This window comes from Lactuca saligna, chromosome 3 (assembly GCF_052625555.1).
Source record: "Lactuca saligna cultivar CGN05327 chromosome 3, ASM5262555v1, whole genome shotgun sequence".
Lineage (NCBI taxonomy): Eukaryota > Viridiplantae > Streptophyta > Magnoliopsida > Asterales > Asteraceae > Lactuca > Lactuca saligna.
The window spans coordinates 188,201,076-188,217,646 of NC_136419.1; the positions used below are offsets into that span (position 1 = coordinate 188,201,076).

Genomic DNA, 16,571 nt, shown 5'->3' on the forward strand with positions numbered 1-16,571 from the left:
AGGTTAACCCATCCACGAGTCCATCGTCTCTTTACTTCACGTGTTCAATCTATTTCTCTCACAACTGATGATTTGGGTCTGTAACTGCTCCATCACCTCGCCACCGCTTTAATATCTTTTATGAACAGACCACCTTCCTGCTTCGTTCTCTATTTAGGATCAGAAGCGGCTTGGTTGCCGGAATTCAGTCACCCAAATACCCCTTTAAACAAGATATTGCAATGGCTTCTCACTTTCGATTTAGAAGTCGTCGCCTCCTGCGTTTCACCTATACCAACCGTCAACTTCGAATTTCGTCTGTCGTCATCGGTCAATAAACCCCATCTTTAGTTGTCATTCTCCTCCCCAATCCACCTCAACCCATCGTCGACTCTGATCTTACTTTTACTTTGGTTAGAAGTTGTTAAATGACTGAAGAAGTTGACAACTAAAGTCTTCATGAAATCCAAGGTTTAATTTTTTTTTTTTCAATAAGTGAACCCAGGGCGAACAATCGAATAGAAATTTGAAGGCAGGTTATGGGGTTTGTAAATTTTTAACTAAATGATTAAATTTTACAAGTACTCCCTACAAGAGGAACCTATTTATCCCGAGAACTCAAGGTCGAGATCCTCTCGAGGGGAAATGATGTGACGCACATAGATGATCTGACAGAAGCATTTATGGACAAGTGGGAGAAAGACAAATGGGTCAAAAGAGGCCCAACTTAAAATCGTCATTACTTTTCATCTATTTTGCATTACCAGAAAAAAGAACCCTATGATGCTAACCATGAAGTTCACTCCAAAGTTGAAAAGCAAGAAAATTATGAAAAGTCGTATGCAAGTGTGTTGAAAGGAAGTTATTAGGCTGCAAAGGATAAGGAACAGATGGTGGATGTCATGGAAGTCGTTTCTGGTGATTTTATTGTAGAAAAAAGAAACTAACGTGTCTGGTAAAGGCTAGAGACTTTTGTGCGGAAGTAATAATAATAATAAGGTCCCAATAAAAATAACTAGTAGTGATGTCCCGGTGCTCCATGTCAAGCCCTAGCCTCTTTAATCTTAACACCTGAAAAGTTATAAGGGAAACCGTAAGCACAAAGCTTAGTGAATTCAAACACAGACATTATACTAACATTCATATTTACTAACCCTAATCCATTTTCCAATTATAGTTTGATAATAAGGGCAAAGAACGAATCAACGCCAATATTACAAGAAGGACTTGTAGGTTTGAGTCGCACCGGGAAGATCCCGTATCACTTGGCCCTAATTACCGCACCTCACGATGAGTATTACGTTGGTGATCTTACGTAATCACCGCACCGGTAAATCCGTATCCTTTGGTGGTGTCCCCATATCCATGATTAGCTACATACAGTGCACATGTACGAATTAAAACAATACTTATATAGCATGCTTTTATAATAAATTCAAATAATCACACACGAGCTAACTAGCAAACACAATCATCAATACAACGGTGTGAGAGAACTCACCTTGAGTGAGTAGTATGGATAGCTAAGAATCAAATAATGCTACCAAGCTTGAGCAAACTTCAAAACCCCACCTAAGTAGGACTAAAGGTTAGAAAGGAGAAGTAATGAAGCTATGAGTTGAGAAAAGAGTAATCACAGCAAGGTCTCTAAAACAGACCTGCTATTTAAAACGGATTTACTCCAAAATCTAAAATAGAAACATAGCTTTAACTAAATTTTATAGGAAACTATGATTGCTCAGGATTCCACAACTATAAAGAACTCATTCTAACTCCAAAAGATGAATTAAATATGAATTTTACAAAATGGTGTATCACTTCTGTCTCCAACAATACAGTCAAGTGATGTTGGCCAATTCTACCTAACTTGTGAGTAGAATTCGTCCAAACCAAAATTAATAGAAGTAAAGTACATACAAATGAAAGTCTCAGAGTTAGAATTGAATGCAAAGCATCTCCCAAACTCCAGATATAAAATTCACATTGTGGACAATCCCAGCACTAGCAAAAGCTGGTGACTACCCACTGATCTGGAGTGTGGATCCATTCTAACCAATTTATAATTGGAAATAACACCACATCTTCTCCAGATCTTAAATTCATAATATAAGGAACATATAGAAACTTGGAATCACTCTGGATCCTTTTCCAAGCCTTAGAAATGATGAAAACAAAATGACATATCTGAACAGACCCGGATCAGACCTAACAGCAAAGATGCCATTCTTTCCCATAGATAAAGTCCTTATCAATGAGGTTGGCCTGCATAAGAAAGTTAGCCAACTCAATTTGTGCACTTTTGGAATTGGTTTGGGGTCCGTTTTAGTTCTAGAGCTCAAGATATGAGTTTTACAAAATGACTATAGATCTGATGGAAAACAGAATCATAGCCACCCGTGATTCCTTTTTGGCTTATCCATCCTTCTCCCTTTGAAACACATTTTAAGATGTGTTCATCATCCCAATTTAGTCCCCATGATTATGGTGGTACTAAAAAAGGTTAGGTATCATTAGGATTTCATTTTGCCACAAGATTGTAATAACAATCAATATGAAAATGAACATAAAGCACATAAAATCACCATTCTCCCTTTTAGGGTTTCCATGATCTTTTGCCACATGTAATACCTTAGATCCATCATCCACCATATATGGGGTGAAGATAGGACCTTGAGATGATGTATAACATACAATTACAAATCAAATAAGAAGCAAAAGAAGTGAAGATGAAATCATAAAACTAGAACAAGGTTATGAATCAAGTTGTAAGAAATGATAAGAAGGTTCATACCAATATGAATCAAGGATGGAAATGAACAAGAATTAAGCTCCAAACAACATCCCCTTGGATGCTCTTGATCCCAAAGAGATAGAGGACGATTTTAGAGAGAGGGAGAGGGAGGGTTTAGAGTGTTTTTCTTGTGTGTGTTCCAAATGACTCAATTAACACATTAAGTACTATTTACTAGATGGACTTTGCAAATAGGCCCATAGTCCATGGACTTCAATAAAAGGAGTTTACAAGACGATCAAAAGAGTCCAATAACATAAGAAATCAGACATTGGTTAAAATAAATTAACCCAAGGTTACAAGGATAATTAAATTAAAATAACCAAATGTACCGAGAAAAACCGGGGCGTTACAACTCTCCCCCACTAAGAACGGACTTCGTCCTCAAAGTCAACACCTAGAAACAGATCCGGATAATGAGCCCGCATCTCGCATTCTCGTTCCCAAGTCCATTCCGAACCCTTCTTATGTTGCCACTTCACCTTAACCAGGTTTATAGTCTTGTTGCGGAGAGCTTTCATCTTTCGTTCTAAAATAGCGATTAGTTTCTCAACATAATTGAGACGCTCGTCAATCTGTATGTCCTCCAGTGGTATCACAGCGGTCTCATCAACAACGCATTTTCATAACTGAGACACGTGGAACGTATTATGAATTAGACTAAGCTCGTCAGGAAACTCGAAACGGTAAGCTACCTTCCCCACACGGGTTATGACCTTGTAGGGTTCAATGAATCGAGGTCCAAGCTTTCCCCGCTTCCGAAATCGAATCACACCTTTCCAGGGGGAGACTTTAAGCAACACATAATCTCCCACCTGGAACTCAACATTGGAGCATCTTTTGTCGGCATAACATTTCTAACGACTGCTCGTTGTGACCAAATGATCCTGAATCACTTGGATTTTCTCCGTAGTCCGTAGCACGATATCGGTACTCCCAAGTATCCTCTGCCCAACCTCGCCCCAACAAACGGGCGTCCTGCACTTCCTCTCGTACAAGGCTTCATACGGAGGAATTTTAATGCTCGAGTGATAGTTGTTGTTATAAGAAAACTCAGCTAGATGTAGATGGTCATCCCAAATACCCCCAAAATCAATCGCACATGCCCTAAGCATGTCCTCCAAGGTCTGAATCGTCCGCTCACTCTGCCCGTCTGTCTGCAGATGGAAGGCGGTACTAAAATGTAATTATGTGCCTAATTCCTCTTGAAACTTCCTCCAGAACTGAGAGGTAAATTGGGTGTCTCGATCGGAGACGATAGAAACGGGCACCCCATGTAATGAGACAATCTCCCGAACAAAGATCTCGGCTAATTTCTCCGCCGATGAGCTATCCTTTATAGCCAGAAAGTGAGCACTCTTAGTCAAACGATCAACAATCAACCATATCGTATCGGATCCTCGGGCAGTTCTAGGAAGTTTTGTAATGAAGTCCATGGTTAGATGCTCCCATTTCCATTCAAGAATCTCCAATGGTTGCAACTTCCCATGCGGTTTCTGGTGTTCCTTCTTGATCTTCCGACAGGTCATACATTCTTCCACAAATCGAGCCACATCATTCTTCATTCCATACCACCAGTAAGCCTCATGAAGGTCTCGATACATTTTAGTAGCACCAGGATGGATAGAAAATTTTGACTTATGAGACTCATCCATTAGGGTTTTCCGATTTCCCCCGGTATATGGAACCCAAACCCTACCGTAGCGAGTCAGCAAACCTTGCCGTCTCGTTCCATCTTAGGAAACTCTTTCCCAATCTTCTCACGCCTGATGTTTTCCTCCAGTATTGCCATCTTTTCGGCGTCCCGGATTAGATCTAACAAAGATGACACCATCGTGATCCGGAGACACTTAGCTCGAATCGGTTCAGCAGATTGTTTACGACTGAGAGCATCAGCTACCACATTAGCTTTACCGGGGTGGTAGTGAATTTCACAATCATAATCTTTTACCACATCCAACCATCAGATCTGCCTCATGTTCAAATCCCGCTGCTCGAACAAATATTTCAGACTTTTAGAATAGACTAAGATATCATCTATGAACACTATGACCGAACGGTCAAGCATCAGGCTACATACCCGGTTCATGAGATCCATAAACGCTGCGGATGCATTGGTGAGCCCAAAAGGCATCACCATGAATTCAAAGTGCCCATATCGAGTACGGAATGCTATTTTCTCAATGTCTTCTTCACGAACCCTGTAACGCCTGTGTTTCTGGGCTTTCCATTTTTAGCAATGTGATAGTCTAGGTTAACCTTTGTAACCCGTTTTGAAATAATGGAAGTGTATTATTTGAGTATTATGTGTTTTGTGCTTACTTGCTTAATTATGTGGTTTAATTTAATTAAGAATAAAAATAAGCGTCAAAATGAAATGTTAGATAAAGCCTATATTTATGGATAATGTTGTAGTAGTTGAAACGAGGTTTCCGAATATATAAAGAATGCCCAAATCCGAGTTATAACGAAGAAGTTATGACCTGTCGAAGTTTCGCGACAGAACCGGCACGACCCAGCGCGACCCAGTGTGATGTAAATAGTGAATTTAAGGTAGATAGATATCTATCCTTAGTGATCTAAATGAGAATTGAAGATCTCATCGATAGTAGTGCAATGACGGAAAGACGGACGGAATCGGAGTTCAGATGAAGGAGTTATGAATTTCGAAAGGAGTTTTCCTGACCCGGCCTACTAAAAATAATATATAAGTAATATACTTATAATTTATTAAAAATAAAGTCAAAATTAGCTAATGGAGTCTAAACAAGAGTTGTAGAGCATAATCTCACCTTCGCGGCGATATAAAGAACGTCGAAAACGGAGATCGTATGCGAAAGTTATGAATTTCTGAAGTTCGAGGCGCGAAACCCCAAAACTGTCAGAGTCCACGACGTGGCAAGTGTCCTAACACCTCCGGGAGGACCCCAGATGCAACTTGGGATGACTCATGCAGTGACGACCAAGCCCACGACGTGGAAAAAGGTTGCCATGACATGGCAAGGGCCAAATTTTCCCTATAAATAGATTTGAAGGGCCAGCCGTTTAAGGTTGCTATTTTCTCTCTTCTCTCTCCCGTTTTACCTCGATTTGCGTGCCAGAAGCACCCCGAAGCCCCGGTAATATTCTCGAGTCCCGAAGCAAGTCCTGAGATCCCGAAGATCCCGAGAAGTGCGGTTTCCGAGCCGAAGCTCTGCCCGCGAGAAGTTCGATTTTTGTAGAGATCTTCCAGATCTGCTGAGGATTACTACTTCTACGAGCCGTAGTGCTGTCCGATCATCTTATGATCAAGTGAGTGTATACTACCTTTCATAAACGCAATAATAATACAAGTATGGTTGTAGTGTATTAAGTATATTGTTGTTTATACGTGTGAGTGCGTTGTTACTTTCTCCTAACGTATAATTATGAAGTATTTTATACGAGATACGTGTTATGTGTATATTTCGTTGTTATGTGTGTGAATGTATATTCACTTTCTTCTATCTTACAGATTTGATTATTTCTATATGAAATACGTGTTATGTGTGTGTGCCTCATATGTTATATGGAAAATGTATTGATCAAGCATGCTATACAAGTTTTGAAAATATGTATAAAAATGTATGTTTTTATCTACTAATATGTTGGGTAGAACATGGGTAGACATGGGTAGATAGTTGGTGTATAATAAACAGATGAGAGGCCTCGTTGTTGTTTTGATCCAGTCATCTAGCGGAATTTAGATGACGACCACGGACTTTTCTAGACAGTCCTGTGGAATGCTAGCAGGCTCATAACCTGTAGGTGTTAATGAACTTGGGTGTTCATTCGCTGTATTCCATCCCCCTCATGGTTGCCTTATTTGACTTATATTGCTGAGGAACCCCCGAAGCATGTGTTTGTCACCCCGATGAAATATTCTTAGACTAGGTCCCTTGTGTTAGTTATTTTAGGGACATAAAGTGAGAATAACGGGAATGCGTAATTGGGTTATTGTTGGTTGATAATAATTAATTTAATTATTTATTGTGGGTTGAAAACCCTATATGCTCACCAGGCTCCCAAGCCTAACCCACTCAGTTTTATTTGTATTACAGGAAGTGGCGCAAGGGCATAAGATGGATGAACCATCAAGTTGTTTTGTTTACAAGTCTGTATATGTATATATTTGTTGAATGACTTGTAATCTTATCGTTTATGCTTATTGGTCTATATCGGAACATGACACCCCGAGTTTTAATTATATAATGAAAAATACATTTCTTTTATGAAATGCTTTGGTAAACATTGTTTTATCATGTTTTGTTTTTGGGAACAAATTCCGCAATTCTTTCAAATCAAATGGATTTACTCTGAAATTATTTTAAAAGCATAAATGAAAATCGGTCGTTTCTGGCCGAGATTTTGGGGATGTCACAGTTGGTATCAGAGCATTAGTTTAAGCGAACTAGGAATTTGTAGGATTTCTAGACTTAAACTTAGAATGCTAAGTGAAATTTTGAGATGTGTGTGTTATATTTTAGACACGAGCACTAGTTTATTTTAGGAAAGTTGCCTAAAATGCTTTATGTGCTAAATGTTATATGTTGCCATATATGATATTATTTGTTCGGATCTATGGTCTGTTGCCGACCGGATCTAGAAACTTTATGTGTGTAGGATTCTAAGCGTACGTCTACGATATTAGAACTAGCATGTAAATGTTTTGGAGTGATAAGGATGATTTGAATATCTATCGTGAATAAGGATCTAATTTCACCTTATTCGGTGTGTAGATCAAAAATGGTGAGAACAAGAAGTGGAGTTGGAAATGCTGATGAAAACAGGAATCAACCACCAGTGATTGAGCAAAGACCTATCGTAGCAGCAGCACCTGAGCCAATAACCATGGCTGGTGTGCAAATGATGATTCAAACGATGTTGGATCGTCAGATGGATGAAACTAGACGGTTGCTTCAACAGAATTGTGAAGAACTGTCAATTCGTGTGGAAGAGCCTGAATTAAATGAAGGGCACTCGGAAGGTGGAAACTTCAGTGGATCGGTTGGTCAAGCCAACCCACCGATAGTTAGACAAGACAACCACGATGGAAGGAATGATGGAATGGGATGCAAGTCAAGGACTTTCTAACTTGCAAACCATCGACCTTCAATGGAAAAGAGGATCCGATAGGAGTGATGGATTGGATCTCTGAAATGAAGTTAGCCTTCATGACTTGTGGCTGCAGAGGCAAGTTGCAGACTATCTATGCAGTACGTCAGTTCCGAGGAGGAGCCGTTCGTTGGTGGAATACTCTAGGGAAGACTTTAAGCCCAAATGAGCCACTGCAATTGTCATGGGCAGAGTTCTTGGTGCAGTTCACGCGCAAGTTCTGCTCGGCTCAGAATCTATTGGAGCTAGAGAACAAGTTTCTGACACTAACGAAAGGCAGCATGTCAGTCGATGAATACACCAATAACTTCACCGATAAGATGGAGTTTGCCTTGATTATCGTTCCAGACGAGCTGACAAAGGTGGACCGATATGCGAAGGGACTTCCATGGGAGTACGAAGTGCCAGTATGCCAGGTACATACTTTAGAGGCAGCTATCTAGGCTGCCAAGTCTGTTGAGAACATGATAAAGGGGAGAACCACCAACAAGGTTGAGGTTGTTGAGAAGAGGAAGTTTGAGGGAACATCTGGTTCCGGTAAGAAAAACAAATTTTCGAAATCTGATTCGAAAAGGTTTGGTGGGGGAAGAGGAGGCGAAGCGAAGTGGTGTGAAAAGTGTAAGAAAAAGCACTTTGGGAAATGTAGCGAGGATGTAACTTGCTACAAGTGTGGAAAGGTTGGACATTTTGCCAATGAATGTCCGAACAACAAAAGGATGTGTTTTGGTTGTAATGAAGAGGGGCACATTTTGAAAGACTATCCGAAGAAGAAGGAGGCATCTAAGCCCAACATTCCACCAAAGCCGAAGGCGAGAGCATTCCAGATGACACTGGAAGCTGCTAAGGATGAAACTGATGTCACTTCAGGTACCTTTCTCGTAAACACATTGCCTGCCCAAATTTTATTTGATTCTGGAGCCAACTACTCCATTATATCGCATGAATTTGGTAGAAAACTAGCTTTGCCTGTTGATAGACTAGATGATGCTTTATTAGTCGAAGTTGCTAGTGGCAAGTTTGTACCTATTAGCCATCGTATTAAAAACATCTTAATTGACTTGAATGGGAATAAGTTCCGCGAGGAATTATTGCCTATCGAACTTAATGGTTTCGACATCGTGTTGGGAATGGATTGGGTCAGCGCCAATGATGCCGAAATTTTATGTAAGAAGAAGATAGTTAAAGTGAACCCGCCTGGAAAAGATTCGTTTATGGTGTATGGGGACAAACATCGAGTGAATTCTGGAATCATTTCCCTAATGAAAGTCAGAAAGTGTTTGACCAAGGGATGTACATCATATTTAGCATTCGTGATTGATGCTAAGAAGGAAAAGAAGGTGATGCAGAGTATTCCAGTGGTGTGTGATTATCCGGAAGTATTTCCCGAAGATCTTCCTGGATTACCGCCTGATAGACAAGTGGAGTTCAGAATTGACTTGTTACCAGGAACCACACCAATAGCAAAAGCACCTTATCGATTAGCACCAACGGTGATGAAGGAGCTGATGATGCAACTTCAGGAGTTATTGGACAAAGGTTTCATTAGACCTAGTTCATCACCCTGGGGAGCTCCGGTGTTATTTGTGAAGAAGAAAGATGGAAGTATGAGAATGTGCATTGATTACAGAGAGCTGAACAAGGCAACAATAAAGAATAGATATCCGTTGCCGAGGATTGATGACCTATTTGATCAATTGCAAGGTTCGAGCTATTTCTCGAAGATCTATCTTAGGTCAGGATATCATCAACTGAAAGTAAGAGAGCAGGATATAGAGAAGACTGAATTCAGAACTAGATATGGACACTACGAGTTCTTGGTTATGTCGTTTGGACTAACCAATGCTCCGGCACAATTCATGGATTTAATGAATAGGGTTTGTAATCCGTTCCTTGATAAATCCGTGATAGTGTTCATAGATGACATTCTGATTTACTCAAAAAGCCAAGAGGAGCATGGCAGACACTTGCGAGAAGTGTTAAAAGTCTTGAAGAAGGAGAAGTTGCATGCAAAGTTCTCCAAATGTGATTTTTGGATTCGAGAAGTCCAATTCTTGGGTCACGTGGTTAACCAAGAAGGGATAATGGTTGATCCAGCAAAGATTGAAGCTGTAATGAAGTGGGAACAACCGAAAAGTTCCACGGAGATCCGAAGCTTTTTAGGATTAGCCGGATATTACCGAAGGTTTATCCAAGGCTTTTCTTCGATTGCTACTCCATTGACAGCTTTGACCCACAAAGGAGCTACTTATGATTGGAGTGATAAGGATAAAGAAGCATCCGAGAAGCTAAAGAGGAAGCTATGCGAGGCACCGATACTTTCTCTACCCGATGGAGTTGAAGACTTCGCTGTTTATAGCGATGCGTCTAGGGTTGGATTGGGTTGTGTTTTGACCCAAAGAGAAAAGGTGATAGCATATGCGTCTCGACAACTAAAAGAGCATGAAAAGAACTACCCGACTCATGATTTGAAGTTGGCAGCGGTAGTTTTCGCTCTAAAAATATGGAGGCATTACCTCTATGGCACGGAGTGCAAACTTTTCACTGATCATAAGAGTCTCCAATATCTCTTCAATCAGAAGGAATTGAATATGAGGCAACGACGCTGGCTGGAATTACTCAAGGACTACGACTGTGAGATACTTTACCATCTCGGTAAAGCTAATGTTGTTGCTGATGCTCTCAGTCGGAAAGTCAATCTTAAAAGGAAAAGGCCAAGAGCGTTGAGAATTGAAGTTGTCTCAACTATTTTAGAAAGTATAAAGAAAGCTCAAAGCGAAGCTTCTGAAAAGAATGACCGAAAGGAGGAACGTTTGGGCAAAACGTTGGTGTTCGGTGTAAACAGTCATGGACTGAAGGTGTTCCAAGATCGGATTTGGATACCTAAGATAGGAGGAGTCAGAGATCTTTTGATGGAAGAAGCTCACAAGACCATGTACTCGATTCATCCTGGTAGCACTAAAATGTATAGGGACCTGAAACCCTACTAATGGTGGCCGACGATGAAGCTTGATGTTGCAAAGTATGTGGCCGAGTGTGTGACTTGTGCGAGAGTCAAAACACAACATCAGAAACCGTATGGGAGTTTAGAACCTTTACCTATGCCTATGGGTAAGTGGGAAGACATTGCTATGGATTTTGTCACTAAACTACCCAGAACAAAGAATGGTCACGACATGATTTGGGTGGTCGTTGATCGATTCACTAAGAGTGCGCATTTCATAGCAGCCAGGGAGAAATGGTCTATGGAAAAGCTTGCGAATTCTTACGTGAAGGAAGTTGTGAGGCTTCATGGTGTTCCGTTAACGATTGTGTCGGATCGTGATAGCTGTTTCACCTCACGATTTTGGAAAAGTCTACAAGAGGAATTGGGTACCAAGTTGTGTTTAAGTACAGCTTACCATCCGCAGACTGATGGTCAGAGTGAAAGAACGATACAAACACTTGAAGATATGCTAAGAGCATGTACCTTGGAATTCCTAGGTAATTGGGATGAACAATTACCATTGGTAGAATTTTCTTATAACAACAGTTTTCACTCGAGCATTAAGATGGCACCTTACCAAGCTTTGTATGGACAAAAGTGTCGTACGCGTCTTGTTGGCTTGAGGCTGGGGAAAAGCAGTTTATGGGATCGGAGATGGTTCATCAAACTGCAGAAAAGTTGAAAATAATTAGGGAAAGAAAGTTAGCAACTCAAGATCGTCAAAAGAGTTATGCTGACAAAAGGCGAAGACCGATGACGTTTGAAGTTGGGGATTCGGTTTTGCTTAAAGTCTCACCGTGGAAGGGACTTATAAGATTTGGAAAAAGGGGAAAATTGAGTCCAAGGTTTATTGGACCGTTTAAAGTTCTTCAGAGGATTGGGAACTAAGCTTACAAGCTCGAACTACCAGAAGAACTAAATGGAATTCATAACACTTTACATGTGTGTTATTTATGAAAGTTCACGGGGGAAGTTCCCGACATGATTCCACTTTCGGAGTTGAGAATCGATGAGAACAAAAGGTTGATTGAAGAACCAGAGGCAATTGTTGACCGAAAGACTAAGAAGTTGCGACGCAAGATGGTCGAGTTAGTGCTTGTCCGATGGAAACACACGAATGGGCCGAATCTCACCTGGGAGACGGAGAGTGACATGATGGGTCGCTATCCGCATTTGTTTGTTGAGGTGTGATTCTGGGGACGGAATCATCCTAAGGTGGGGAGAATTGTGAAGCTTGTGTTTCTGGGCTTGCCATTTTTAGCAATGTGATAGTCTAGGTTAACCTTTGTAACCCGTTTTGAAATAATGGAAGTGTATTATTTGAGTATTATGTGTTTTGTGCTTAATTGCTTAATTATGTGGTTTAATTTAATTAAGAATAAAAAAAGCATCAAAATGAAATGTTATATAAAGCCTATATTTATGGATAATGTTTTAGTAGTTGAAACGAGGTTTCCGAATATATAAAGAATGCCGAAATCCGAGTTATAACGAAAAAGTTATGACCTGTCGAAGTTTCGCGACAGAACCGGCACGACCCAGCGCGACCCAACGCGATGTAAATAGTGAATTTAAGGTAGATAGATATCTATCCTTAGTGATCTAAATGAGAATTGAAGATCTCATCGATAGTAGTGCAACGACGGAAAGACGGACAGAATCGGAGTTCAGATGAAGGAGTTATGAATTTCGAACAGAGTTTTCCTGACCCGGCCTACTAAAAATAATATATAAGTAATATACTTATAATTTATTAAAAATAAAGTCAAAATTAGCCAATGGAGTCTAAACGAGAGTTGTAGAGCATAATCTCACCTTCGCGGCGATATAAAGAACGTCGAAAACGGAGTTCGTATGCGAAAGTTATGAATTTCTGAAGTTCGGGGCGCGAAACCCCAAAACTGTCAGAGTCCACGACGTGGCAAGTGTCCTGACACCTCCAGGAGGCCCCCAGATGCAGTGACGACCAAGCCCACAACGTGGAAAAAGGTTGCCACGACGTGGCAAGGGCCAAATTTTCCCTATAAATAGATTTGAAGGGCCAGCCGTTTAGGGTTGCTATTTTCTCTCTTCTCTCTCCCGTTTTACCTCGATTTGCGTGCCAGAAGCACCCCGAAGCTCTGATAATATTCCCGAGTCCCGAAGCAAGTCCCGAGATCCCGAAGATCCCGAGAAGTGCGGTTTCTGATCCGAAGCTCTGCCCGCGAGAAGTTCGATTTTTGTAGAGATCTTCCAGATCTGCTGAGGATTACTACTTCTACGAGCCGTAGTGCTGTTCGATCATCTTCTGATCAAGTGAGTGTATACTACCTTTCATAAACGCAATAATAATACAAGTATGGTTTGAGTGTATTAAGTATATTGTTGTTTATATGTGTGAGTGCGTTGTTACTTTCTCCTAACGTATAATTATGAAGTATTTTATACGAGATACGTGTTATGTGTATATTTTGTTGTTATGTGTGTGAATGTATATTCACTTTCTTCTATCTTACAGATCTGATTATTTCTATATGAAATACGTGTTATGTGTGTGTGCCTCATCTGTTATATGGAAAATGTATTGATCAAGCATGTTATACAGGTTTTGAAAATATGTACGAAAATGTATGTTTTTATCTACTAATATGTTGGGTAGAACATGGGTAGATAGTTGGTGTGTAATAAACAGATGAGAGGCCTCGTTGTTGTTTTTATCCAGTCATCTAGTGGAATTTAGATGACGACCATGGACTTTTCTAGATAGTCCTGTCGAACGCTAGCAGGCTCATAACCTGTAGGTGTTAATGAACTTGGGTGTTCATTCGCTGTATTCCATCCCCCTCATGGTTGCCTTATTTGACTTATATTTCTGAGGAACCCCCGAAGCATGTGTTGTCACCCCGATGAAATATTCTTAGACTAGGTCCCTTGTGTTAGTTATTTTAGGGACATAAAGTGAGAATAACGGGAATGGGTAATTGGGTTATTGTTGGTTGATAATAATTAATTTAATTATTTATTGTGGGTTGAAAACCCTATATGCTCACCAGGCTCCCAAGCCTGACCCACTCAGTTTTATTTGTAGTATAGGAAGTGGCGCAAGGGCGTAAGATGGATGAACCATCAAGTTGTTTTGTTTACAAGTCTTTATGTGTATATATTTGTTGAATGACTTGTAATGTTATCGTTTATGCTTATTGGTCTATATCGGAACATGATACCCCGAGTTTTGATTATATAATGAAAAATACATTTCTTTTATGAAATGCTTTGGTAAACATTGTTTTATCATGTTTTGTTTTTGGGAACAAATTCCACAATTCTTTCAAATCAAATGGATTTACTCTGATATTATTTTAAAAGCATAAATGGAAATCGGTCTTTTCTGGCCGAGATTTTGGGGATGTCACAAACCCGCATCTGATGGTAACCGGAACGTAAATCAATCTTGGAAAACCAAGATGCTCCCTGAAGCTGATCGAAAAGATCGTCAACACGTGGCAACGGGTACCTATTCCTTATCGTGCGCTTGTTTAGCTCCCTATAATCAATACACATTCGATGGGATCCATCTTTCTTCTTCACAAAGAGAATAGGAGCACCCCAAGGCGAGCAGCTTGGCCGTATAAACCCTTTATCACTTAGTTCTTGAAGTTGATCTTGGAGCTCTTTCATTTCAGGTGGTGCCAAGCGGTACAGAGATTTCCCTATCGGAGTCGCACCTGACACCAAATCAATGCGAAACTCCACTTGCCGAATAGGTGGCAAGCCAGGGAGTTCCTCTGGAAAGACATCGCTGAAGTCGGAAACGATAGGAATGTCATCTAGTGCTATAGCAAAAGAGCAAGAAGCCATAGCCAGGCGGGGAATGTCCCCCTGAATAATAAGTTCTCCACCTCTAGGGTTTCGAACACGAACTTGCTTCTTACGACAGATTTCCGCATCAAGCCAATCCATGCCTATGATAACGTAGAGCTCTCGCATCGCAATAGGGATAAGATCAATAGGGAATTCAACTCCAGAAAACTCGAGAGTGCAACCCCGATAAACATTGGTGACATAAATAGTGCGGTTGTCGGCAACTTCGACAACCATTGGGCGAGCCAATATTCCGATACTACACCCCAAATGATTAATAAACGTGCGAGATACAAAAGAATGGGTAGCACCGCTATCAAACATAACAACAGCGGGATCAGAATCTAGCAAATAAGTGCCTGATTTACCACATACAATCATGTAAACAATTCTAACTACCATTTATTAAATAATGGCAGGAGAGAAAAGAAAAAAAAATTACCTACCACTGTCGCGGTAATCACCGGCTCATCCGCAGTCATCTGGTGAGCACGACCTCGTGTCACCATAGTGGGTCCCTTAGAAGACGATGCAAATGCAGGATTTGTACCCCCGCCTCCTTTACCAGCCTTCAACTTTGGGCATTCGGGCTTCTTGTGTCCCGTCTCGTTGTAGTGATAGCAGACGGGAGCAGCAAAAGTAATCTGAGGAACTGCACTCGCAGGGGGAGCCCTACAATTCTTCCAATGATGCCCTGGCTTTTTGCAGTTGTAGCATATCAACGGATTTTCTCGCCCTGACCTGAAGACAGCCTGTACTCATACCTTGACTTACCACCCTGCTTTTGCTTTTTCTGGGCATCTCCGGATGTCTTAGAGGAGGTGTCATTGGCCTTCCTCTTGGACTGGGTCTGCAACTCGATTTCCCTCCTCCTCGCTGCATCCATGATCGCGGATAAAGTCGGGAACTCCTGCATGCTAACGAATTCCTGAATCTCGGTACGTAGAATGGTAGTGTATCGGCTGACCAACCAGGCCTCGTTCCCAGCAAACGAGGGACAAAAAGATAGCATCTCCAAGAACTTGGCGTTCAGGTCGCTAACAGACTAGGTAGTTTGCTGTAAGGCCATGAACTCTTGCTGCATCCGCTGCTGCTCCACCTTAGGCACATATTGTGCCTCAAACCTCTCCACAAATTGGGCCCAAGACATGGCCCTCACTTCTTCTTCGTTTAATAGAGCGGTGATGGTGTTCCACCATGTCTTTCCCCTTTTTCACAGCTGATTCATGGCGATCACAACTTTGTACTGGTCCGGAAACCCAACAGTCATGAAGGCGCCCTCAACATCTAACACCCAGTGCTTAGCAGCAACTGGGTCTGATTCACCGTTCCAAAGAGGAGCGCTACACTTGCTGAACTTCTCGAAGTAGTATGCCGAATCCCGAACGGGTGGAGTCGGTAACGCTCCCCCGGGAATAGCTGCGAGGTGCTCATCCATAAGAGCTTTGACCTGGTTGATTATGTCATTGGTCATGCTCAGGATTAGTTCGTTGAAAGCGTTATTGAATTCCTCAGTGACAATATTCCTAACTTGCTCCATTTATAGCTGATTAAGGCGAGCAGGCGGAGCCATCTGTATCCGTAGAAGGAGGAAAATATTTAGAAATAATTCAGCCTAGATATTTCTAGGAAGACGAAACACTCAGCTTGCCGAAAATTTCTCAACCTTGCCCCGACCCGAAACCGGCACCGATGTTTCAAATAGTAGGGGCCCTTCTACTACCTTCCACACAAGTTCCAATTTCGCATTCGCGTCTAGTTTCAAAATATCCAGCTCGCTCTAGCCGTTAGTTGTACAACTTTCTCACATGTTAACATTAAATAAGTGTGTAATCTAACATTTTT

General features: G+C 41.1%; 1 protein-coding gene across 1 annotated transcript; it reads right to left on the bottom strand.

Moving 5' to 3' along the window:
* Positions 1-1,290: 1,290 nt before the first annotated feature.
* LOC145036260 (uncharacterized) lies at positions 1,291-15,612 on the bottom strand. Its single transcript, XM_078984715.1, has 4 exons — positions 15,491-15,612; positions 15,169-15,398; positions 14,591-15,085; positions 1,291-1,352 (listed from the first exon to the last, which is right to left on the bottom strand). The coding sequence occupies exons 1-4, from the start codon at positions 15,610-15,612 to the stop codon at positions 1,291-1,293; spliced, it is 909 nt and encodes a 302-aa protein (XP_078840841.1).
* Positions 15,613-16,571: the final 959 nt, after the last annotated feature.

Coding starts and splice junctions, on each gene's coding strand:
- LOC145036260 (XM_078984715.1), bottom strand. CDS start 15,612: ATGGATGCAGCGAGGAGGAGGGAAATCGAGTTGCAGACCCAGTCCAAG. Junction 15,399..15,490: donor AAGCAGGGTGGTAAGTCAAG/GTATGAGTACAG, acceptor GAAGAATTGTAG/GGCTCCCCCTGCGAGTGCAG. Junction 15,086..15,168: donor GATTACCGCGACAGTGGTAG/GTAATTTTTTTT, acceptor GTGGTAAATCAG/GCACTTATTTGCTAGATTCT.